Here is a 25,598-nt window from a genome sequence, read left to right on the forward strand (position 1 = left end):
TGGGAAATGTTTTGAAAGAGGGTGAGCAGTTCAGGAGCAGTTTGTTGAGGGTCTTTATTAAAATTAGCTGCTACATTCTTAGTTGTAATAATGTCTCCATATTATCTTAAATGGATGTTGAAGTTGCAGTGAGTGAAAAATGCATCCATCCTAAACTTCTCTTATAATCTAAAAAAAACAAAAAAAAAAATCTCAATTTCTTCATCACTTTTGCAGACCTCTGATTAGATACCTGTGAATAATATCCATCAGTCTTTTTTTCCCCTTCTTGTAAAATAAAACAGTGTAAAATTTATGAAATTTTTCTAAAGGTAAAATGTAAATGTAGCACATTGCTGTTAGCAATGAAGTAATTTTAATGTAATCTCAGTGAAGATTTAAAATAATGTTGCATAAGATGCAAATTAACATTCCAAGATTTTTGTCATGTTTTTAATTTCTAAAAGCCCTGTCTGAATTTCTTTCCCAATGTGTTGCTGAAACATGACATAGGTGTTATGCATTGTGATGTTGTTCAACAACTAACTTAAGATTATTATGTAAGATAATGTTCATGTGGTTGTTTAAAGCAACTGAACGAAATTATGTCCAGTGATTAGAATAGGAAGCATTTGAAGTAGTGAGCATCCTTAATTTCATGTTTCAGAACATGTTTCAAATTTAACCTTAGAACACAGTTCAGAGATCCCAATTAATTTTATTTACTGAAAAGTATCTTGATGAAGAACAAAGGTTATGACCTATTTATTGCTAGTTGAAAAGCTTGCCAGTGTTGTTAGAAAGCTTCCTTACTCACAATTCCAAGATGAAAATTTTACTTAATTAAAGAGGGAAACAGATGAAATTAGTATAATCTCAGTTTAGTGTGGGTAATTAAAAAAAAAATTACATTATATTTTTTCTTAACAAGATATGGTAATAGTATATCTTAAAATTGTTTATGGGGTGTTTTTTGGGTACATATTTTCGTACATATTAAAATTTTTGCTATTGGAATGTTAGCTTTGAAAAATATTACTTCTATTTTTAAGTGATTTTTATATAAATTACATAATGATTCTGGTTAGCTCAACCTTTGGAGAGATGTATGAGACTCTTTTATAAGGTCATACACGGTTTTGTTAGTTTTTGAGAGAGCAAACTCCTCATATTCTAACTCTTCTTTCCTTAAAAATATTTTTTCATTGCGAAGGTATGTGATTTTGTATTTTATAATACTATTAATTTTTTTGTTTTTCAGTCCCAGAAATCCTGGATAGAAAATACTTTCACGAAGAGGGAGTGTGTGTATATTATACCCAGTTCAAAAGACCCCCACAGGTAAATGAGAAATTATGCAAAACTTCATTGCTGCTCTTTAATGTTAAAAAAAGTCAGTATTCTCATGAGTGTTAGACTGGCTTTTTGTATGAAATACTGTCTTGGGTTTGTGCTTTGGTGACTGGACATTGTTGCTCTGTGAATTTGTTAGAGATTTCTGCAATGCCAAAGTACTTTCAGAAAAAGAAAAAGAAAATCCAAATGTTCCCCTGTTCTCTTTACTGCTTCTTACCACTCCTCCTACTGATGGCTATGATCTGTTTATAGTGAGGGGGGTGTGAAAAAGAAATTTCTGAAGTCAGAAAGTCTCATAGAAATGACCTCTACTGGAATTTAAAAAGCATTGTAAGTGTAGGGTGAAGTGTGAAAATCAACCTGACAGTGTAGAAAAAAGGGGTGAAGAATTCATAGAAGAATAAACAAAACCAAGAACTGGTGTGGGGAAAAATATTACAAAAAAACCCCCCAAAAACCAAAAAAAAACAGCTGAAGAAGTACTTGCTTCTAGGGAAAACAGATAAATGGGAACTGTGCAGATTTCATGCTATGTGTAATAATATTTCATCCTTAAGTTCTGAAAGTTAAAAAAAAAACCTAGGCTGAAAAATGGGGAAATGTTTCTAGAGGGGAGGCTGAGGCCAAGAATATTTAGCATATCTCACAGGCTGTTTTTACCTTGTCTTAAATTAGAGGTGTGAAATCAAGCAAGTTAATGGTAACTAGTGTATATTTAGCTGACTTTCAGCGAGTGTTGCAGGTATAATTTAAGAGTTCCTACAATGATTGAGTTTGATGTATATTATCATGACATTTCTGTCACAGATAAAATAAAGTTGAACTGGAAATAGATTTAAAATTGGTATTTTTAAGGCAGTTTTGTCTCCCCATAATATTTACTATTATAATTATGGATTTTAGATCACCATTTTTTTCTTAAGCTTCATATATGTGACAGCAGCTGAGAAACCTTTTCTTCTGAGGTTGAGAAAACTTCTATTTCACTCTTTTCCTTAAAAAACACTTATAAATCTCTTTTGTTATACTGGGACAGTTTACTGTTTTTCATTTAAGTACTTTGTTTTTAAACAGAAAAAGAACTAAAGGCTGTAGAATTTTCAAATGATTGTAAATAATTCACCACATTCCGTGAAGTCATGTGACATGAGAAGCTTTTAGAATTTATAGCCACAATTGCAGCACATGGAAAATTTGCAAATGCAAATGAAGTAATTAGAAAGCTGTTAAAATTTCCAGAGCATTTAACAAGGAACAGAATGGTCTTCAACACTTGCCCTTTCAGTTTAAGCTATTTGTAGTTACAGTGGACTTTACAACTTTCCCACCACAATTTGTCCTTCAGTTTCTAAGAATGGCCTCTGGTTGTTTGGTTTTTTTTTTTTTTGTTTTTTTTTTTTTTAATTGCTCACTGCTGTGTGTGAATTGTGTGAGAAGTTTAATCATAACTTTAAATATTTCTTACAGATGCCTTCCAGGATGTCAGATTTGTCAGCAACTTGTCAGGTAAAAGTTCTTTGTAATTACAATATTTATGAATACTTTCTCATTAAGCGCTTTCATAATAGGGTTTTCAAAAGTTTTGCTCAATATTATGAGTGACAAGTTGGTGAAAGGTTAGATATAAAATAAATATAGCTAATGTTTAAAGAACTGTCTGCAATAAGTAGGTCATGGAGTTATAAATGTTATATAAATTACTTGGCTTCAAAGAAGCAATTTCTCCTGGCCTCCAGCTTGCTGCCTTAGTTAGCTTCAGTATTTTGCATAATAATATGTATTGTATTCGACTATTGCTGTAAATATTTATGACAACAAGGCTTGCTCTGGAAAAGATGTTTTTGTAATATCTAGAATCTTTGCTTTCTAAATCTATTCTGTTTCTGTTATGGATAAAGGCAGTTCTTTTCTCTTCCAATGGTAGTATTTACCAAAGCATTCTCGCTGCTCTGGGTGCAGGTGCTGCTGTGGCCGCTTGGTCAGACAACATGCTTGTTTCACTGCCAGTCTGGCTATGAAATACTCCGATGTGAAGCTGGGTGAAAACTGCAATCAGGAAACAGAAGAATGGTCAGTGGAAAAACACACAGAACAGACCTCTACTGATGCTTATGGTGTCATCAACTTTCAAGGTGGCTCTCATTCTTACAGGGCTAAGGCATGTATGATGTTTTGTTGTTTCTTTTTTTCTTACTCTCACCATGTTGGTGCTGATTACTTCATTCAAATTCTGAAATTGAAAGCTGAAAATATTAGCACCTCTACTGTGACAAGCCAGTGCCCTCTTCTGTTCTAGCATTTTTGTTGTGATTCGAATTATTTCTAATTTCTATTTGTAGAAGATTTTAAATTATGGTAGAAATAATTTAAAGCTTATGCAGTTACAGGCTACAGGGGGTGCTTGTACAGTGTGACTTCTGTGGTCAAACCAAAGTGCTTGAGTGAGGGAGCTGTGTTCTTTATGCTGCTGGCAGAAGCCCTAAGGCCAGTCCAGTATTCCAGGTCAGATCATCTCTGTGAGAGAAGGGCCCTTGGCACAGTTCTTTCATGTTCTTAATAGCAGTGTGTGGGTTCCTTTGTACTTAGTGTAGCTTAAAATTGCTGAACCCTTTTCTGGGAGCACAGAAGCACCAGGCTGCCCACTTGTTTCTGCTTCCTTCTTCAGAGTGCAAGTGGGGTTGTTCAAACCTGTTTAATGGAGTAGTGTTGTTTTGTTATTTAGAACTGTATTCAGAAAGGGTTCAATTTCTGCCTACTGTCCCCTCTATTCAGTAGCTCATTCTGAAGGTGTGGCAGCATTGTAGCTGATCAACCATCTACCTAATCTTATGCTGTTAAACATAGAGTGTTGAAAAGCTGCCAGTTTTGAAGTTTTCTGTTGAAAAATGTAGGTTTCCTTCCCACCAGGAACAGGGAAGGAAAACCAAGCAATTGTAAAACTCTTTGCAGGGGACACAACACCAAATGACAGAGCTTTTACAGATACTTCTGAATTTCATCTAATTTAGAGATCATTGAGTGCTTTCATAGAGTCATTTTCTAGCTCGCTATGCCAGTAGGATGGAATACCATGATCTTTCTGTAGTTTCCTTTCCAAAACTTGCTTTCAGAACTGTCGTATCTGGGCTATAGAGGATATAAAGGAAGCTTGTTCATTTATTGCATCTGCTGTGTTTTGAGAAAGTGAATTACAGTTTCCATAGCTGGGAGTAGGATAATATATCCTGAAATACATCCTAGTTCTTCTTTTGACACATTTGAACCTTTTAACTCTGTTCTTGTGCCTGCAGTATGTGCGACTGTCATATGACACTAAGCCTGAAGCTATTCTGCAACTTATGCTCAAAGAATGGCAGATGGAGTTGCCAAAGCTTGTTATATCTGTCCATGGGGGCATGCAGAAATTTGAACTTCACCCACGCATCAAACAATTGCTTGGCAAAGGTCTTATCAAAGCTGCAGTGACCACAGGAGCCTGGATTATAACTGGAGGAGTGAACACAGGTAAGGAGCTAGCAAAGAATGTGCACAATTAACTGGATTGCAATTTTACAAGAGCCAAAAGATTTAATGTATGGATGCATTGCTGCATCCTAAAACAAAGACATTTGAATGAGTTGGGTCAAATGAAATTAAAATAATGCATTTTGAACATATGTATTTGAAAGCGAGCTACTGTTTTGTATTGAAAAGAGAAATAACATATAATGGGGTTGGATTTTGGGCTTTGTTTTGTTTGGGTGGTTGTTTTCTGGGTTTTGTTTTTGAAACAAGGAAGAGCGTAATGTGATTAAAAAGAAGTACAGTAATGTGCTGGAAAGTCTTTAGTTCTTGCTAGCCAATATTTATTTTGTTGAATGATTTTGTTTCTTCCTAGTAGATGTAGCACAGTGCCTTTTCTTTGGTTGTGTGTAAGTTTCCAGCTCCTTAAAGGCCTGGCTATCTAAATAAAACAGTTAAAGACCTAAATAAATGTTTGTATTCTTAGTAATATGTAGCATTCAATGCACTGGAATCTTTTTTATGTGTGAACAGGTGTTGCAAAACATGTTGGTGATGCTCTAAGAGAACACGCTTCCAGATCATCTCGAAAGATTTGCACTATTGGGATTGCTCCATGGGGAGTGATTGAAAACAGAAACGACCTTGTTGGAAGAGATGTAAGGATGAATTACCTAACTGAAATAATGATTTACCTCATTTACTTTTGACACATCTGCTCAAGCATGTTTTCCCCTTGCTTTGCATCATTGGAATACTTGCTTTACTGTGAAGATACACTCACATCTGTGACTTATGCAAGATCATTACTGTAAACAAGTTGCAAAATGCAAATGTGCTACAGGAGGAGCTTGTTCTGACGTACAATCCTTTTTCCTCCCTCACTGATGCCATTGAATCAAATAACAAAAATGCTGAAGTATTACAGAGAATTGACATTTAGAAAGGATTATAAGTTGAAAAATTTCAATGTGGAGTCTTCAGTGCTGCTGTTTACCAGAGAAAACGCAATTTTTCCCCAAAGACACCTTTTCAAAGGATCTTTGTTACCCTTCAGAACAGCATCCTTTAGTGATACAATTATCTTCTTCCCTGTACAAAGTTCAGAGCTGCAGCTGTTGGTGTATCCTGATCCAACGCATGCTTATATGTGTCAGTGCTTCTTGTTGAGCCACCAGTTCTTGTGTCTAGTTAAATTTCACAGAAACAAGTGTGAATCATTGCAAGTAAAAGACATTGTTGTGTGCTTGCATTTAGGTGGTTGCTCCATATCAGACCTTGTTAAATCCATTAAGTAAATTAAACGTCCTAAATAACCTCCATTCCCATTTCATTCTGGTGGATGATGGAACAGTTGGGAAGTATGGAGCAGAAGTTAAACTGCGAAGAGAACTGGAAAAAACTATTAATTTGCAACGGATCCATGCAAGTAAGTATTTCTGGTGCCTGAGGGCTGTTACTATGGGTTCATGAGAAAGGTGTTTGCACCAAACATCTGAGTGACAAAATAAAGTAAATAAAACCTTTTGTTTATACTTCAAGTCTAAAATTGCAAATTTAAGCAGCTGCTCTGGACCCTAGTTATTGCTGGTAGATTTATGATATCTCTAGGACTCAGAGGAATCCTTTACGAATAAAGTTGTCTATTTACTTTGTAAGAACAAATCTAAATCACTTCAGGTCTTGGTCTGTTGTCACCACGTCCTGATTGGTGTGATTAATTAATGGTTTTGGCACGGATCACTGGCAGTTTCACAGTTTGCAGTATGGTGTTTTTCCAGTTGTGGAGCAACACATGTATTTTGACCCTTACAGGAATGTTCTTGCAATATTTCTAATCAGTGGAGAGTTCCTATGTACCTATGTTCAAACTGTGTATGTGCTGTCACGTTTGGAAACTACTGGGGGAAGTTAAAAGAGGAGATTCAAAAAGAAAAATTCTTCAGTTTTCTGCGCTAGTTCTTCAATGTTTCCTTGAGGAATCTTTTCTGTTTTGTAGACTGTATCCTGTTGTATTGACCAGCTTGGCAGTGTCCCAGCCCAGAATGTAAAGTGCTTGAAACTGTGCTTTACCAACAGTTAATGTCTGGCAGACAGTTTTTAATGTTGATTTTAATGTTGATTCAATAGAAAGAACAAACCTGATTTTTTTAATTATGTAAAACTGGCCTTAGCATTCAATATACACTTACAGCATTGTCTAGATTTTATCTTTGTTTGCCATTTTCCAGGAATTGGCCAAGGTGTGCCTGTGGTGGCACTTGTGTTTGAAGGTGGCCCCAATGTCATCCTCACAGTTCTAGACTTCCTTCAGGAGAGCCCTCCGGTGCCTGTGGTGGTGTGTGAAGGAACTGGCAGAGCTGCAGACATCCTGGCCTATGTTCACAAGCAAACAGAGGAGGGGGGGTAAGTGCCAGCAGTGCCAGACTGTGGCAGAGCCACTGAATGGGTCAGGTTGGAAGGGGCCACAGTGGGTCATCCCGGAGCACATGGCACAGGTTGTGTCCAGACAGTTCTTGTCATACACAGATAAATGACAAGATGTACAGATGTGTGGCATCCATGTATGTCTGTCACCCACAGATGAGCTTTGAGACCATTTCTTCATGAATCTATACAAAAGCTTTTTCTGTTTAGTGCAGAAGACACTTGCCTGTTTTAAGTGTACCTTCAAATAATAAAAGGGATGTGCTTGGGCTCCACAGGATTTGGTGATTGTCAGTTGTCCCTGTTGCAGGGGCTGCCTCTGAGCCTTGGGAGGCAGGGATTTAATGTAGCTGTAAACCAAACAGTTTTGTCTGGGCTAAGATTACAAATGTGTCTTACTCAGAGGAGAGACTGCTTATTATTTTGTGTCAAAACCTTCTGGTTGAGAATATCTCAGAACTCCGTATGGGAAGGAAAGGGAGAGAGAGTTGAGTTGCTTTTAGGAGGCAGTAGTATTGAATTGTAGGTTAAGTAACATGTAGTTCTTTCTAAAGGTTACCCAAGGTTTTGCCACAGCAACAGTAAGAAGCTTATAGATAGCAGGACTTTGAATGGACATGTTGAAACTAATTAAATGCATTGTTGTTATTACTGTTCATCTAAAACAATTGTTTTCCTGTTTGTTTGTTTCAATCTCAGGAATGTTCCTGAGGGTGCTGAGCCTGAAATCATTTCAACCATCAAAAAGACATTTAACTTTGGTCAAAGTGAAGCAGTTCATTTGTTTCAGACACTGCTGGAATGCATGAAAAAAAAAGAACTTGTAAGTAGATCTTGCCATAATATTTTCTATGCAACATGCATGTATTTATGGAAATACATGTTTTTTTTTTCTTTTTTCTTGGATCTTTTAGTTATGACTACTAATAAGGGTATAGTATCACTGCATGCTTAAAGCAAAACTACTTCATAGAGGTTATGTGTAGCCCGAGTTCAGGGACTGGTGTCTCATTTGGACATCTCATTTTGCTCTTCTGAGATACAAAATTGCCTTATTCAGCTAACCATGTTTGCTGGCAGGTTAATCTCATCATCTTTAATGGGCTGGAGAGGTAAACAGGATACTGTGTTACAGAGAACAGTGAATTGTAATCATAGGAGGAAAAGAAGTTAAAATGAATTGAAAATTCCCACTTAGGACAAAACAGAATGCACACTAAAAGTTTGAATTGAGCAGACAGGCTTCCGGTTGCATTGACGACGAGGTGTCTTTTATGTCAGGAATTGAAAAAGATTTAAAAGCCAATAACCTTTGCCTGAAAATAACTTTTATATATGTTTTCCCCGTTTTGCCATTTTGGACAGATTACGGTTTTTCATATTGGATCAGATGAACATCAGGACATTGATGTTGCAATACTTACAGCATTGTTAAAAGGTGAGACTTAATTTTTTAAGAATGTTTGGAACCTATTATTGATTAGTGTTTATATGATGAATTATTTATAAAATACCAACAGGAATTGTAAGTTTTTAAACAAATAGGTATTTGTGTTCTCATTGTATAATGCTATAACATGACATAAATGATGACCTATACAGCATAATTCTGTGGTGGATTGCTTAATTTGGCCCTTTCAGGAAGCAAGAATATTTATTATCCTGTATTACAATTAATTTTTCATTTTCTTCATTGTGTTTGCTTCTTAAGGCACGAATGCATCCGCATTTGACCAGCTTGTTCTTACACTTGCGTGGGACAGGGTTGACATAGCCAAAAATCATGTTTTTGTTTATGGGCAACAATGGCTGGTATGTATGTAATGGTCTGGGTTAAGCAGAATGATAATTCCCAATAGAGAGAAGCACAATTTACTGTAAAGGATGAATCTTGACTTTTGTAGGGAGAGACTTTGGAATATTGACACATTTATTTTGAGACAGTAATTTGGGTGTATGGCATAACCTTAAAGCTGTTCTGTTATTATGTATTTGAAAATGGTCGAAAAATTTTAGAAATGTGCTAACTGTTCTGAATAACTAGCAGAGAAAACACATTACAAAGGTGAAAGCTGAATTCATGTTAGTCAGATGCTCTTTCTTTGTTACAGTTGCATGACCCTAGAAAGTTCTTTAGAAGCATCTGGTAAAATGCACTGTTGGCAGCACTGCAGTGTCTTTTGAGGGAGGGACAAAATGTCTGGTTTTTGTAGTTTGAAAATCAGTTTAAGAACTACCTGGTGGCTCTTGCCTTTTCTGCCTAGTAGTATAAAAATAAAACATTACCTTATTGCGTGTGTAAGGCTTGTTGATTGCCATGGTGGTTCTGACATCTTTGAAACAAACTGTGCTTTAGATATTTTAAATCTTTTTTTGTGTTATCCAACAGCAACTTATGAGAACACCTCAATTAGTTAAACCAAATGTCTCCTTAGTCCCACTGTCTCAGTAGGCAGGACCTACAGAGCAGTTCAAGTCTTCAGGGTATTCTGCCATCCTGTAACTGTGTGAAGCTCAGGGGATATTCTGAACAGAGGGAGACATCTTTATAGACATGTAAGGTTTTTCCAGCCCTCTAAATGAAGGAGGTTGATACAGTATCTAAGTTCACTTTTTTGCTGGCTCTCTCTAGGCTCCACCTTTTTGCTTATTTGTTGTAGGTTGGCTCTCTGGAACAGGCTATGCTGGATGCCCTTGTGATGGACAGAGTTGCATTTGTCAAACTTCTGATTGAAAATGGAGTAAGCATGCACAAATTTCTTACAATTCCCAGGCTGGAAGAACTTTATAACACAGTAAGTAAATGATTGCTTTTTCAGCTGCTTTTAGAACAGTTTTTTAGTTGCTCAGCCTGTTGTGTCCTAGCTGGTGTGCAGCAGTCTGGGGGTTGTGGGGTGTTGGTAGGGAAGGCTCCTGGGCGTGAGGTTGGAGTTGGGAAGTGGATGCTGTTGGCTGCTGTGCACAGCCCCACCAGTACCAAAATTGTGTGTCAGTAGGGTGTTCATCTGTGTGTGATGGTGGGGTTTGAGACTAAAGGGAAAATTGCAGCTCTGTGGACACACAAAGTGTGCAAAGCACAGTGGAAAAGAGAATGAGAGAAAGTCACATGGGTGAAGCTTGTGCCCAGAATCTGAGATCTATAGGGCTTCATAGGACGGATTCTGTCTGTAGCAGTTAACATCATAGTAGTTTTAGGAAGAATTTAATTTGTCAACCTGTATGGTTATAATTATTACTTAGAAAAATTTTGTTGCTGTAGGTGTTGATCTTAGAATTCCAAGGTGATTTTGATAACAGTATCCAAAGACAGAACAAAGAACCTTCCACCAAAAATTAGCTGATGTGAGTAGTACACAAATATGGCTTAGGTTTGTGTTAACAGTCTCAGTATCTGCTTTTGACAAAAAAAGAAAAAAGAATTAATTCTTTAGCTAATAAAGCCGTGTAGAGAAGCCTTCTTGAGAAGTTTATTTATTGTATTTATTTATATTTTAATATATTTTTATATTCTAAATTAGTTTTTAAAATTAACCTTTTATGGTGCTGCTGTTGCATGCTAACTTCTCATTCCAAGTTTTCCTTCTCTTCTGTTGTAAAGAAACAAGGCCCAACTAACCCAACACTCTTTCATCTTGTTCGGGACGTCAAACAGGTATGCTGTCCAAGTAAAAATCTGTCAAACTAGCAGTTGTTTTTTTGTTAATTTCTTGTATTTGACTATCAGTTTGATCCGCAATTAATTAATTTAATTTTATTTTAAGTATTAAGCTACCTCTGTAGACATTTTGGTAGCTTTCAATATTTCTGTTGTATGCTTGGTGCCCTGTTGCATAAAAGATGTTTAAACTGTTATAATTAAACTGTTGTATTTCATTTTTCTTTTGATTGTTTTCCTTCTTGGGGGCATTGGAAGCTGATGCTTCCAGCATGGAGAAATTTTGGTTGTTAAAACAATGGACAAAAACCCTCTGGTGCCTCCCCCACCAATGGAATGAGTATCTGTTCTGTTAGGAGAGTTCATGTAGACCTGGTTATTCTTTAAAATTAATAACTTGAGTAATGTAGATGCTATTTGGGTTTTGTGTTGGAGGGTTTTTTATTGTGAAAGCTTTTTTTTTTAAATTGTCATTTAGAGTTGTGATAAAACATGTAGAAACACTCTAATACCTTTTGTATTCCTAGGGAAATCTTCCTCCAGGATATAAAATCAACCTGATTGATGTGGGCCTGGTTATTGAATATCTGATGGGAGGAACCTACAGATGCACCTATACAAGGAAACGCTTCAGAGCAATATACAACAGTCTCAGCGGGAACAATCGGGTACGTGCACTTGGGTAACAGCCCCTTTGTTCTCAGCTGGAAAAACCCAAACCTTTGTGTTTTGTACAATGATGGAATCCATGTTGGTTTGTTGTTCTTGTCAATGGACTGGTTATTTTAAATGCAGTAGTAAGGACTATGAGGACAGCTGAGAGCTGTCCTGGGATTGAGGGCCAACAACAGGTTTTGTTCTCCTCAACCTTATTCTAGCATATCCTAATTCCTTCTCTGTGGTTCCCTCTTTTCTTACTCATAGGGGAAGAAAGGACACTACACATGCAGATTCACCAGGGCTTGGGATGCAGATATTTTAGCTTCTTGTGCAAGCTACACTAACCAACAAGTGCAACTGCCCATTTAGTGACTTCTTAAAAACAACGGAAACAAACAGTTTGTTAAATATCCAGTGAGAATTCTGGTTTTGCTGTTTGAGTTCATTCATGTTTCAGTAACCAAACCCTTTTTCCTTGTTGCAGAGATCTGGGCGAAATCCTTCAAGTACCACTCCTCAGATGTGTAAAAGCCATGAGTCTTTTGGTAACAGGGCAGACAAGAAAGAAAAAATGCGCCATAATCATTTCATCAAAACAGCGCAGCCGTACAAACCAAAGGTGAGGCTGCGAGGGGAACGTGATGAGGTTTATTTCAGGTAGCTGAGTGTGAGTAGCAGCAATTGCATTGACTTTGGTAAAGCTGGAATTTTAACCTTGCTTTTGTACTCGTTTCTAAACTGCAGCTTTTTAATAGGATTCTGTAAAGAGTGTTTCTATTTCTGTATACTAGTCTTGTGGATAGGCTTTAATATGTTAGGGACCAAAAAGTTTCTTTGACAGAGTTCTGGTAATGAAGGTAGGACTCACATGGCTTGGTAGATGGAGCAAGATTTGGCCATGTGTTACTACTATAAGCAGTTTCCATTATTTTTTTTTTATTTGTATGTATATATATTAGTTACAGCTGTTCTTTGATCTATAATTCAAATTAATTCAGTCTCAGAGTTATTAAAATGAATTGTACACAACTGAAGTTTTTGAAAAAAATTTTCTGCCGCTTTTCAAATCCTCAAAATTTTTCTTTTTATAATTATTTATAACCTGGTATTGGATCACTCAGCATTTTATTTAAATTTACATAATGACCAAATACAGCGACTTAAAATGTGACTTTGCGATTTTATCTTACAGATTGACACTGGTGCAGAAGAGGGAAGAAAGAAAAGAACCAAAGATGAAATAGTTGATATAGATGATCCTGAAACGAGACGTTTTGCTTATCCTCTGAACGAGCTGTTGCTGTGGGCAGTGCTGATGAAGAGGCAGAAGATGGCCCTTTTCTTCTGGCAGCACGGCGAGGAGTCCATGGCCAAAGCTTTGGTGGCTTGCAAAGTCTATCGGTCCATGGCGTATGAGGCGAAACAAAGTGACCTTGTTGATGATACTTCAGAAGAACTGAAACAGTATTCCAAGTAAATTACATTCCTATTGTTCAAAATATTTTCTTGACCTCTGCAATAAACGTAGTGGGCTACTATGAACAAAACACAAATTGTGTTAGCACGCTTGGAAACAATTATGTTTTGCAAAAAGGTTTAAGTGGAACTCTAGTAGAAGCTTTATATTAGATATTGCTCTTTCTTGAGGTCTGTTAAAAGTCATAATTTATAGTCAAATTAAAAGGAGACTCGGTGTGCCATTTTCTTCTGTGTAATTTCTGTGTGTTTTTCATAGCTGTTTTAGCATGCATACGTTTTTAACACAGATTAAGTGTTAAGTCACAGATTGGTGCATTGTGGTTATAAATTACAGTGTATCTGTACAGAAGGGGCAAATAATAGTCACTTCAAGTTATGCAAGCTGGGAATTTGTGCAGCAAAATCCTTGCTAAACTCATGGCCATTTCTATAGATACTATATTTTGTTTTGTTTTTTCTTCATTTTAGTGAGTTTGGTCAGCTGGCAGTTGAGCTGTTAGAGCAGTCCTTCCGACAAGATGAAACTATGGCCATGAAATTACTGACTTATGAACTTAAAAACTGGAGCAACTCCACTTGTCTGAAGCTGGCAGTGTCATCCAGGCTCCGTCCATTTGTAGCTCACACTTGCACACAGATGTTGTTATCAGATATGTGGATGGGAAGGCTGAACATGAGGAAGAATTCATGGTACAAAGTAAGCACTGTTGCAGTTCATTAATGTAAAAAGGGTCAATGGAGTTTATGTTTAAAGGGAATCAAAGTGTGTGTTTTAATGCTGTTAATGTAAAGCTTTCACAACTATAGCTTTTATTAATAAATCCTGAAAACCAGTCTCCTGTAACATAATCAAAACTGGAATATTTGTTGTAAACGCTTCTTTTGACACTCTATTATCTTTTCAAATAAGGTACAGAAATATAGGAGGCCAAAACCAGGCAAGTAGCCTTTAATCAGAGGCTTAAAGAGATCATGTGAATACTAATCCACTACTAAAAACATAGTAGTAACAATCCTTAACAGATGGAAAACCTGTTGCAAGACTGTAGTTTCGTGCATTTTGGCTTTTTACAGGTAGCACATAAAACTTGATGTAAAAAAGCTTTGTGGATATCCTATTTTGGAGGAACTGAGCAAAAGCAGGGCACAGAATGAAACAAGGGTAGGCAAATTTGGGACAGGTTTTCCAGTGGTGCCCTTTGTGTGATATAGATCAGTTATGATCTAGACAGAGATAATTGATGTAGATCAGTTGAACCAAAATGGGAGTTGCCTATTTCTGTGAGAAATTAGGTATCAAAACCTAATTGTTGCTAGAAATAAAATGAAATAAAACTTTCCTACAAAATACCTACAAGCATCATTTAACTTGTGACCTACTAAAATCCTCTTTGATAACTGATTAACTGTTTGCTTGCTTACTTTGTAGTAGATTAATGACAGTAAATAGCTTTCACTTACTCTCTTCATCTATACCTTAGCTCATTTTTTTACCATAAGTTGAAGAAAAAAGAACCCAAACAAAACATACACCACTCCCACCCTCCCCCCACAAACCACAACCTCGTATATGCTTTTAAAATACACTAACAATACACAGTTCCAAAGCTTCTGGGAGCAGACTAAATAGCAGAATGTGAACAGAACATCTCTACGTGCTTGGAGCACATTCTTTCTAGTAGCTTTGAATTTTGGAATTTGTTGGTTTTTCCCATTTCCTATGTCTTGGAGTCAAGAAACAGTCTGTATATGTGATCCTAAGCTCTTAAGTGTATATACAAGTAATAACAACTAATTATTTTCCCCCTCAATAGCAAGCAATTGAAATTTAGATAATATCTTTTCAAAGTCTATTCTGTGTGTTGGTGTATTCTGATGCTTTGATGTAGTTGTGAACTATTTACACTTAGTCTTCATCTTTTCCAGGTGATACTGAGTATTCTACTCCCTCCGGCTATACTGCTGTTGGAATATAAGACCAAGGCTGAAATGTCACATATTCCTCAGTCTCAAGATGCACATCAAATGGCAATGGATGACAGTGAGAACAACTTCCAGACTGCAGCAGATGAAATACCTATGGTAATGTGGGGCAGAGGGAGATGTTAAAAACAATATTCCTCACGTAAATAATTTCATTTTTAAGTTAAAGAAGTGAAATTTAGTGCCAGAAAGCATATACTTTTGCGGGGGAAGTTAACAGTTTTTTTTATTTTAGGAGGTTTTTAAAGAAGTGAGGATCTTGGACAGTCCTTTTGAAAAGCATGACATGGAGACTCCAGCAAAACCTAAAAGACTCCCAATTACACAGAAGTTTTATGCGTTTTATCATGCTCCAATTGTGAAGTTTTGGTTTAATACGGTGAGGTTTTTTTCTGTGTAGTGTGTATTTTATTTGGAAATGTAGGACAGATTTTTGGGGTATGTTCCCAACATGTATCTCTGATTGAATCAAAGTTAAGCACTATCCAAAAAGCAGACAGAAAACCCCTTGCCTTTCTGAGCTGGAAATGAGAAATACTTCATTTCATAAAACTACATAAGCACATGCTGTGCCCTGTGGTTTGGGTTTTTTTTCAGTCTGTTCTAAGTAATTCTCTTCATCAGTTGCTAGTAGGGGTTCTATAAGCATGTATTAATCTCAAGTGCATGCACAGCTTCATTTCAATCACTATAATAGAAATACCAGAATTTTGTACTAAAGAAAAATAGCTGTAATAAGAGCAAAGCTTTACTAACAAAAAATAGATTATTACAGCTGTCTATTTAAAATGGTAAATGTAGTCTTGTAATCCTACTTGAAGCTTTTATTGTATACCACATCAAAAGATTCCATGTATGTCTTTAAAGGAACCTTCAGTAATTGTATGTATATGTTTTATTTGTTTTTTTAGTTGGCATACTTAGGATTCCTCATGCTCTACACATTTGTGGTTCTTGTAAAAATGGAAGAATTACCATCTGTTCAGGAGTGGATTGTTATTGCTTACATTTTCACATCAGCAATTGAGAAAATTCGTGAGGTATGCCTGTAACAATCTGGGATTTTAGCCTTTTTTTTTGTCAGTTAAAACAGTATGCATTAAACGATTATTCTGTAAACAAGAAAAGTGAAGACACTTCAAGCATCAGAGTACATTATTGAATATCTTCATCTTAAAGCTTGGTATAGGTTGCTGGATGGAGGCCTTGTAAAATGTGTATTTATTTGTCAGGCAGGCTGTGCCACTGTGCTACGACCAAGATATCAAAAAACAAAAGCTTTAGTGACACAGAAGAGCCATCATAACTACAGTGTTCCTGGAGTTCTTTAATAATTTTTAAATGGGAAAGATGAAGTTGGTCTCTTAACCTGGTACATGAGGCTCAACTGAAGGGCAGATAGGATTATTTTTTGTCAAAGTAACTGCCTCAAAAGAAATAAAAACATCACCAAAACCCACTAATTCCAAAATGCCTTAATGGATTGTTTAGACAATCCTCCTTTCCTTGTTGTGAAGCTGACACAGTTAAAACTGGTTTTGATTGCTCAGCATTTAAAGATTCTTCATTTTAATCGCTATTATATTTTTACAAGTATAAAAATGCTAGTGATTCACATATATTACTGTTGGTCCCTGTGCAATAAATATGAGCTGTTTTGACCTTAATGTCTTTTACAGATTTTTATGTCAGAGGCTGGGAAGATTAATCAGAAGATCAAAGTGTGGTTCAGTGATTACTTCAATATCAGTGACACAGTTGCCATTGTCACTTTCTTCATCGGATTTGCATTAAGATTTGGAGCCAAGGGGAATTTTGGAGAAAACACTTACAGGGAGAATTATGTCTTTGTTGCTGGAAGAATAACATACTGTCTCAATATAATTTTTTGGTATGTGCGATTACTGGATTTTCTAGCTGTAAATCAACAGGCTGGCCCTTATGTTATGATGATTGGGAAAATGGTAAGTACTATGTTTGTTACTGATTTTTTTTTTCCCCCAACTGCATCCTTTTACAACTTCTCTCAATAGTTTTATTTAGTTAGAAGTTTTTTATCCTGCTGTAAAAGGAAAGTTGGTGTACCAAAATAGCTAGCTGGAATATAACTTAAAGGATTTCAAAAGAAGCACTGATTAGAAGGCTTCCTTTATGGAACTATTTCTGTTACATAAATGTAAAAAAATGGCAGAACTTCCTTCTCTGGCCTATTTTGTTCTCAGATGTCAGAGACCTAAATGAATTTGATGAAGCCTTTGTCTTGATTCAGCTTTCCATTTAGGTCTGAAATTTATAGCCTTTTTGTGTTCTTTAGTCAAAACTTTTAACTTGTTTAGTGTCCTGAAGCACCTTTGTGGTTTTGTGCTATGGAAACAAAATCTATGGGAATAGATTATGCTTCTTGTCATCTCACACAAAAAATACTAAAATTGTTTAAACTTAAAATTAAATAACCTATCTCTACTATCAGTAGCTATTCTAAATGTTAAAAAACATTTTAAGGCGTGATAGCTGTATGTATGAATATGGAAGAGGCTTTTGTGTTTCTTCCCTCTATAAAATGGTTCTTAGAAAATTTAACCTTGTCATTCCTTAAAAAAAAGGGCATAAAGTTGCTCATTTCTCACTTTGATTTCTTTCAAGAGGCATAGGTTCTGTGTTCCTGCCCTTGGAAAACTACCTCTATTTTGTGCAGCTATTGAGTACCTTTAGGAAGGAATATTTCTCTTTGTCAGCTGCTCTTTGTGTACCTAATTGTATTCAAGTTGAAAGGGAAATACGCTCAGTTGCCTTTGGCCAAGGGTACTAAATACATTCTAAGAAAGGACAGGGAAAATTTGGGGTTTTTTATAGGGCTTGTTATTTAACAGAATTTGCTGAGTGAAATATTTGTGTCCTGGACTCTTTTCCTTGTATAATACATAGAATTTCTCAAGTGTACACTGTCACTGTAGAAGTTTTTAGAGTTGTGAGATCACATTTATGACCTTGTGAGTTAACTGACTTTTTTGTGTTAATAGGTGGCCAACATGTTTTACATTGTGGTGATTATGGCGCTTGTACTACTTAGTTTTGGTGTTCCCAGGAAGGCAATACTTTATCCTGATGAGGCACCCTCTTGGACTCTTGCTAGAGATATTGTGTTTCATCCATACTGGATGATTTTTGGTGAAGTCTATGCCTATGAAATTGATGGTAAGATACTGCTAGTATATAGCAAGTAAAGAGAAAACTTACTCTGATAAGGTCTTACCAAAATCTTATGAAATTCCAATTTTATGGAAGTCCCAGTACTATTGGCATTGATCCCTTTTGTGGGTTGCAGCTGTAAAACAATGGGACCTGATTCTTCATTTTCTTTTCTAAAACTTGTTTGGCTTAGAATGGAAACTACATAATTACAATTTCTCTCATGGCTATTCCTAGCAAGATTTGGGAATTCTGCCCCACAGCTATCATGACAAAATTTTGGCCGTGGTGATGTACTATGCTTTTTTTTAAAAGCCAAAAATATGATTACAGCACAGTATCAGCCAGAAACATTGTCTCTGGTATTTTTCTACCATGTTCCTAAATGCATGGAGAGTATTTGAAACTGCAGAACCAGTGCATCATAGGTGGTTGTTGCAAACTGTAAGTGACTTTTTTTTTCGGGGGGGGGGGGGGGGGGGGTGTTTAAATTGTGTCTGTACCTGCTGGGAGTTCTAAAAGATGTACATGTCCTCTCTGTATCTCTTTTTTCCCCACCACAGTTTGTGCAAATAATTCTGATGAAAAGGTTGCTCATCTCTGTGGCCCAGGAACATGGTTGACCCCGTTTCTTCAAGCTGTCTACCTCTTTGTACAGTACATAATCATGGTTAATCTCCTGATTGCATTTTTCAAGTAAGTATGTAGGTATAAGGTAGTTTTTGCTAATAATTGGACAAGTGTTTATTCATTGCAATAAGATGACAAGATAAGAACTGATGCCAGATCAAAGCAATCCCATTTTCTGGAAGTTTTTTCAGGTTCTAAGGCAGTTCTAAGGTCTTTATTTCTTCCTCACTGCAAGGCCATGACTAAGTTAGAGAAGTGTGTGATGTGACTGGTTCACATCACATCTGTGAGGTCAGGGAATCAAAAGTTCAAGGAAAACTACTCTTTGTCAGAAAACAAGCAAACCAAAATTATTTCTTTGTCTTTATTGACTGTTGTTCCTAAATTCATTTAATGTTTTTCAGTTGGTTGGGTTCAGTTGTAGTAAGTTCTCTGCAAGTATTTGATTTATGGGCATAAACAGCTCACGAACACTGAAGAAGGCAAACTGCAAGATTAATGTGGTGTGATATAAAATTCTGGGTTTAGTTAGAAACAATTAAATTTTATGTTCAGCAAACTTGAAATTTGATCTCAGTGTAATTTATTTCTGAGTAAAAATACTGATAGGAGATAGTTACCTGATAGGAGAATTTCTTTAGCCCTCTCCTTGCTCTGGATCATGGTGTTCTCTTGAATGCGTTTCCAACTTCCACAAAAATAATTTTGTAGCAGAAAACAAATCTATGCTTCGTCTCTTACTTAACTGGCTTCAGAATTCAAGATTGTTATCAAAGTGCTAAAAACCAAACAATCTAACAACAACTAAAAAACACCAACAACTCCCCACCACCCCAAAAAACACCTTGATGTGTTAATATTGTTCTGTTCCCTTTCAGCAACGTGTATTTACAAGTCAAGGCAATTTCCAACATCGTGTGGAAGTATCAGCGCTATCATTTCATTATGGCCTACCATGAAAAACCTGTTCTGCCTCCACCACTGATCATTCTTAGCCACATGGCTTCCCTCTTCTGCTGTATATGTAAAAGAAGAAAGACAGACAAGACTTCAGATGGGCCAAGTATGAAGTTATCAAAAAAAATTGCAGTAATGTTTTTGATATGGTTGAAGCAAACTGTCAGACAAGCGCCATGTTCTTGGTTATAATGTGTATTGTGAAGAAAGTCAAAGTGGGTCCTACTTTTATGTGTTTTCAATATTCATAATTCTTTTGAAAATCACCATGCTTTTCTCAAGAGTTTAATGGCAGCCCCTAGAAAACCTCCAGTAAAATAACCTATCACACAAATGAATATATTAAATTTATTGTTATTGCTAATGGAGAGGATTTTTTTTTCTTTCTGTAAGACTTCTTTGAAACTTTAAACAAAATCAAATCCAGCTAAGAAATCTAGCTTCTGCCTCAAAGGAATTAAAGAGTAGGATTGCAAGGAATGATAATATTGTGTGCAGATCCTCTCAGAATTACTATTTTAATTTTATTGTCCGTCTTATTAAACTTTTTTTTTTGCAATGAGAAAGGAAGGGTCTTGAGTGGCCCTCTGATAGGATTTTTTGTTTGTTTTTGTTTTTATTGTAGTGTTTTATTGTTAACATTCTTTATAGACTTATGACTATTAGTTTTCAGCACCTGTACCACTTCACTACATGTGTCATCTTAAATGTTGATCTCTCTTTAGAACTCTTCCTGACAGAAGAAGATCAGAAGAAACTTCATGATTTTGAAGAGCTGTGTGTTGAGATGTACTTCAATGAAAAGGATGATAAATTTCATTCTGGAAGTGAGGAGAGGATTCGAGTCACATTCGAACGGTAGAATATTTACAATTAAAATTTCTGAATAGAAAATTAGAACTTTTACAGGTTATTTAAAATGTACTTTAAAGGGGGAGAAATGCAGCTCGAGAACATGAAGTATTTATGCAAATTTTATATGGTATCTTTCCATTACTGTGTGGAAACTGATAATGTGATTGATGCTTCTTGATCTATAGGAGCACTCAGTAAACTGAGTTAATCATATTATTTAGTTTCCCATTATGTTTTAAGAAGCTGATAGATTTCAGAAGTATGTACAAATGTTGCATTACAAAACAGTCCAATGCTATTGTATTACTGTGACATTTCAAATTTGTTTTTCCCCCTGATTAAATGGACAGAAAGGTTATAATCTAGGGTTTTTTGCATATTGAGAAAAATACCTTTCATATCTACTTCATAATTTGATTTTTCTTAGGGTGGAGCAAATGTGCATTCAGATAAAGGAAGTTGGTGATCGTGTCAACTACATTAAAAGGTCATTACAGTCTTTAGATTCACAGATTGGCCACCTCCAGGATCTGTCTGCTCTAACTGTGGATACTCTGAAAACACTGACTGCGCAGAAAGCTTCAGAAGCCAGCAAGGTTCATAATGAAATCACCCGGGAGTTGAGCATTTCAAAACATTTGGCACAAAATCTCATTGAAGATGGCTCTCTCAGATCATCTGTGTGGAAAAAGCACAGCATTGGAAATGTCTTTGGTTCTTTTCCACAAGGAGGCCTTGAGAGTAACAGCCCTTTGCTCTGTAACATTTCTCTCCGTGATGACAAAGAAGTCCAGCATAGGACAATTGGTCAGGAGTTGGCTCTGGTTCCTCGAAGAGAAGAAAAAAACTTCCAAGAGGCAGGTTCCTCAGGCAGTGCCTTATTTTCAAATGCTGTTTCCCCTCCAGAACTTCGCCAACGAATACATGCTGCAGAGATCTCAAAATCCACTAGTAAAAGTAAAAAATTAGGCAACTCATCCAACAGCATGCCACATGTAACATCCTCAACAACAAAGTTTTTTGTTAGCACTCCATCTCGACCCAGTTGCAAAAGTCAGCTGGATTCTTCAGCAAAGCACGAAGAGACTGTTTTCTCTAAGGCTACAGAAGGAGATAATAATGTAGAATTTGGTGCATTTGTGGGTAAGTATAACAAAGTAGATTCTGAATGTCCTGAAGTCATTATTAGCTGCTCTTATCCTCTTGCTTCTGGCTCTGCTTGCCTTGCTTTCACCCAACCTTGTGTTGAAAATGGAGGATACGTTAATTGTGGTTTTATTCATGATGAGAGTGACACTAATGATAACTACAGCTGCAGAGTTGACAAATGTGCTCACCAGTCCCCTCTCAAGTTAGTGAAGAACAAGCCCCAAACGAAGTTCTCTTTGTCAACGGGCAACTTGATGTCAACACTCAACTGTGGCGGCTCGCATGGAAAATTGAGTGTTAAAGATGAACTTTCCAAAAGTCAGCATGTCCATGCAATGGAACTGCAAACCCGAGATTTATGTTCTAACATCCTTATGGGACTACTTCATAAACTGTGGACCAAATCTAAGCCACAAGGTTTGACTTATCAAGAATTGTATGGTATTTTGGGTGTATTCCGGTTGCAGGTGACTTTATTCTACCATTTTGCTCTGCTTTTTTTGCATTTAACATCTCTAATTTCCCTTTGTTGCTTGAATGTTTTTTTAACTGAAATGATAATTTCTCCATAATTCTGTCACATAGACAATATTTTTCTGAAAAACATTATGCAGTTGTTGAGTATAGCAGTTTTGGGCAATTAGCAACTGTACAACTTGGTATGGGCACTGTAGACAAACCTTTTGTGGCTCATTATAAAGCTCCTACTTTCTGATTGCATAAATCAAAAATATTGTCTATTTCTTGACGTAATTACAGAACACTACTCAGGCTGATGGAGTCCTGGACAAATATCTTCATGGTATCTGTGTCAAGCTGAGGGTTCCTCCTATACTATATCTCTAAACACTGTTACAGCTGGGATCTTCCACTGTTGCCTAGGCTAACTTGTGTTGGGGCTCTCATTTTGGAAGCTTCCAAAGTCCTTTAATTCAATACAACATTTTGCCTCCCCTCAAATTCTGCTTAACAGTAAAAAGGTGGATGGTTTTGGTTAGTTACCTACGTATTTGAATGATAAAACAGTGGCAGATTCATTGCAAAACACAGGTGTGGGTTTACTAACTGATCCCAGTAAAGTCGATAATGCTTTAAGTATGCTTCGTGTTTAGTAGAAGATTGTAATCTGGAATTGTCGGGTTGCCTGCAGAGGTGTTGTCTTGCTATAGTTGTTTAGGGATATCTCAGTGTTTTCCAGAGATTTGCTGAGGTTGTATAAATTTAAATCTCTAGAGAAGAGTTTATCCTTACTGCTGTGAAACTTGGAGTTCTAAGAAGTTACCTATGTTAGCTATTAATGTATAAGTGCCTCATGGTTGAAAAAAGAAAGCAAGGCTAAAGAAAAATTATGGACAGTGATTGTACAACTCTTATCTAATCTTTAAATGTACTTCACCACTAATAACTTTGAATACTAACTATACTTATTTACTGAAGCCAGATTTTTTTTGTATATGGTTCTCTGACATCTCTAGCATTTAGAACATACCCTTCATTCTTACTGTCCACAGTTTACACCACTTGTGATTCCATGCAGGTTTCAATTGTGAAGCCAAGTAGGTTTTCATTCATTATAAAGCCACATGATTGGGAACATTCTGGAAAGTATTTCTGGCAACTGGGAGGATGAAGGGTATATTGTAAAAGCTACCTCCAGGAAACTGTCTACTTTCCCTTCATTTGTCAAGCATACATAAAAGTACTGTAGTCCAGGCCTTGTTCCTTTCCTGTGAGGAGCATACACTTGAGTAAAAATTTAAAATATTAGATTTACTTTTTGAATCGTGGTGCTCCACACCTCAGTGCGGGAAAGACAATAGTTTGATATTGTTACACTGATCTTCACTTTAGCATGTTTGTGATGTCTTTCCTAGTGCAAACAGGCACACAGACCCTTAGGAGGTTTGTAACCCTTTGCTATGGTGATGCAGACTATTGGCATGGTCAGAGCATTGGAGGTTGCCTTTGATTTTGAATACTCTTTTTGAATTCACTGTGTCAAAGGTCACAGAGACAGCATGGACCTACAGCGGTTCAAAGAGGCAGCCAGCAAAATGAGGGAAAGAAGTGCTGATATTGAGGTGAGCATGAAGGCCTTTGTCAAATATGTTAATGGGGATCATTTTCTTTTAAACTCTAACCTCACAGTTTGGAAAAAGTCTAAGACCAAATATAATAAACAAACATACACATTCATTGTAGACTGCAATTTGCATTTGTTTCATAATTAAAAAATCCGGTGAAAACTCACGTAACCTTAACTGCCATCAAGTCCTGTTGCTTCATAATAAGATACTAATGAAATAAACAAGCTCTGAGGTTATGAAAGCTAAGATGACTACAACTGTGAATCGAGATAAAATTAAGTATCCCATAATCAGTGTTAAACTAAATATTTTACACTTATAAATTTCATGATCAGCCTTTAGGAAGACGAGGGTAATTTGCATTATAATTTATAGAGCAAGATGACAGTATATATCATTTTCAAAAGTGACAAAATTTGTTCATTATGCTTCCAAGAAGAAAAAGCTTTTTAATAAACTTGTCATAAAGTAAAATGAATAATTTCAATTTCCTTAAAGAAATTTCCTTAGAGAATAATAAAAATTAGTAAAATTAAAAAGTGATTAATCATAAACCTGCGTTCCAAATATTATAATGTGTGTATATGCGAGTGTATGTATTTATGTATATGAATACTAGTTTTTTCCATGTAGCTGTTGAATTAGCACATTCAAATTACTGTTTGCAGTTATCATGCATTCAGGGGTGAATACACCTCAGAATTGCATTATGACCATTTGCAATGCTTCTGTTCTGCTGAGTTGCATGTTCTGAAACTTTTGATGAGTATAATGTGTGACCAAAAATATTTTTGTATGTGTTTTTGACACAGTTTTTTTGGTGTTATTGTCAGCAATTTACTTTGTTTCTTTGATAGGAGCAGCAGGAAGACTTCAAAAAAGCTATATTGGAGGGTATAGAGACAACCAGACTTCAAGTAAGTAAAGAAAGTTTTCATTTATTAGGAATGTTATTTTCAAAAGTTACTAAAAGTATTCTTTTCAGTAAAGACCTGGGTCTCTATTCTTATCTCATTATCTGTAAACTGGCTGTCTCCTTGACCTAGGTCTAAAACATTCTAGTGTTTAGGGATGTAAAGAAATAGGTTTTTATGCACACAGCCACACATCAGATAGACATTTTGGACACACACACAGGCCTGGGTATGTTTATGTGTCTGGGGTGTATTCTGTAAGAGGGAAGGGTGAAAAAGGGTGTTAACTGTAACAATTTTAGGAATCAAAAGCAGGTCACAATGAATTTTTGCATTTTATTCAGGTAACCACTGGAGTTAATAAGTAAGCCCTATTCCACTCTACACATAGTCCTAGTTTGAGATGAAACCACCTTTCTCCTTTTTTACAAAAGAAATATTTTGTTGTCAAAAGTTGACCAGCTCAGTACATATTCCAACAATGTGTAATTGCTTTGAAGGAGTATGTCCATATGGAAATTGCTGTCATAACCAACCCATAGATTTTTACATGACAGGAGTTTACTACATTTTATTGCTATTTTAAGTGGATGCAAATTGAAATTTAGTTTCTGCCAGACCCACATTCTTATATAAAAACTGATAGCCAACAAAGGCATGAAACAGATGAGCTGAACATGGTGCTTGTGGGATCCAGTGTAATCCTCTTGTAACAGTCCCTTGCAAGGAACTCTTGGTGTGGGTCAGGAGTCTTAATGTTTGCATGAAAATGATACA

At 36.2% G+C, this 25,598-nt stretch overlaps 1 protein-coding gene across 7 annotated transcripts in view; it reads left to right on the top strand.

Moving 5' to 3' along the window:
- The window catches only part of LOC146766534 (transient receptor potential cation channel subfamily M member 7), a 37,760-nt gene that overhangs the window by 4,424 nt on the left and 7,738 nt on the right, over positions 1-25,598 (top strand). For 4 of the 7 annotated variants that reach the window (XM_085588806.1, XM_085588808.1, XM_085588809.1 and 1 more), the window contains exons 2-28: positions 1,241-1,320; positions 2,803-2,841; positions 3,295-3,493; positions 4,626-4,839; positions 5,371-5,495; positions 6,094-6,265; positions 7,068-7,242; positions 7,963-8,086; positions 8,629-8,701; positions 8,975-9,075; positions 9,924-10,058; positions 10,862-10,915; positions 11,446-11,586; positions 12,063-12,197; positions 12,771-13,051; positions 13,526-13,754; positions 14,984-15,139; positions 15,276-15,419; positions 15,952-16,080; positions 16,720-17,004; positions 18,061-18,235; positions 18,793-18,925; positions 19,738-19,922; positions 20,542-20,674; positions 21,099-22,237; positions 23,825-23,901; positions 24,765-24,824. In XM_085588806.1, coding sequence (XP_085444932.1) covers positions 1,241-1,320; positions 2,803-2,841; positions 3,295-3,493; positions 4,626-4,839; positions 5,371-5,495; positions 6,094-6,265; positions 7,068-7,242; positions 7,963-8,086; positions 8,629-8,701; positions 8,975-9,075; positions 9,924-10,058; positions 10,862-10,915; positions 11,446-11,586; positions 12,063-12,197; positions 12,771-13,051; positions 13,526-13,754; positions 14,984-15,139; positions 15,276-15,419; positions 15,952-16,080; positions 16,720-17,004; positions 18,061-18,235; positions 18,793-18,925; positions 19,738-19,922; positions 20,542-20,674; positions 21,099-22,237; positions 23,825-23,901; positions 24,765-24,824 — 4,893 coding nt within the window. The remainder of the gene's footprint in view (positions 1-1,240; positions 1,321-2,802; positions 2,842-3,294; positions 3,494-4,625; positions 4,840-5,370; positions 5,496-6,093; positions 6,266-7,067; positions 7,243-7,962; positions 8,087-8,628; positions 8,702-8,974; positions 9,076-9,923; positions 10,059-10,861; positions 10,916-11,445; positions 11,587-12,062; positions 12,198-12,770; positions 13,052-13,525; positions 13,755-14,983; positions 15,140-15,275; positions 15,420-15,951; positions 16,081-16,719; positions 17,005-18,060; positions 18,236-18,792; positions 18,926-19,737; positions 19,923-20,541; positions 20,675-21,098; positions 22,238-23,824; positions 23,902-24,764; positions 24,825-25,598) is intronic. The other 3 variants (XM_085588810.1, XM_085588812.1, XM_085588813.1) reach the window with 1 other exon arrangement.

This window comes from Lonchura striata, chromosome 10, assembly GCF_050655825.1.
Source record: "Lonchura striata isolate lonStrDom1 chromosome 10, ASM5065582v1, whole genome shotgun sequence".
In the NCBI taxonomy this organism is placed as follows: domain Eukaryota; kingdom Metazoa; phylum Chordata; class Aves; order Passeriformes; family Estrildidae; genus Lonchura; species Lonchura striata.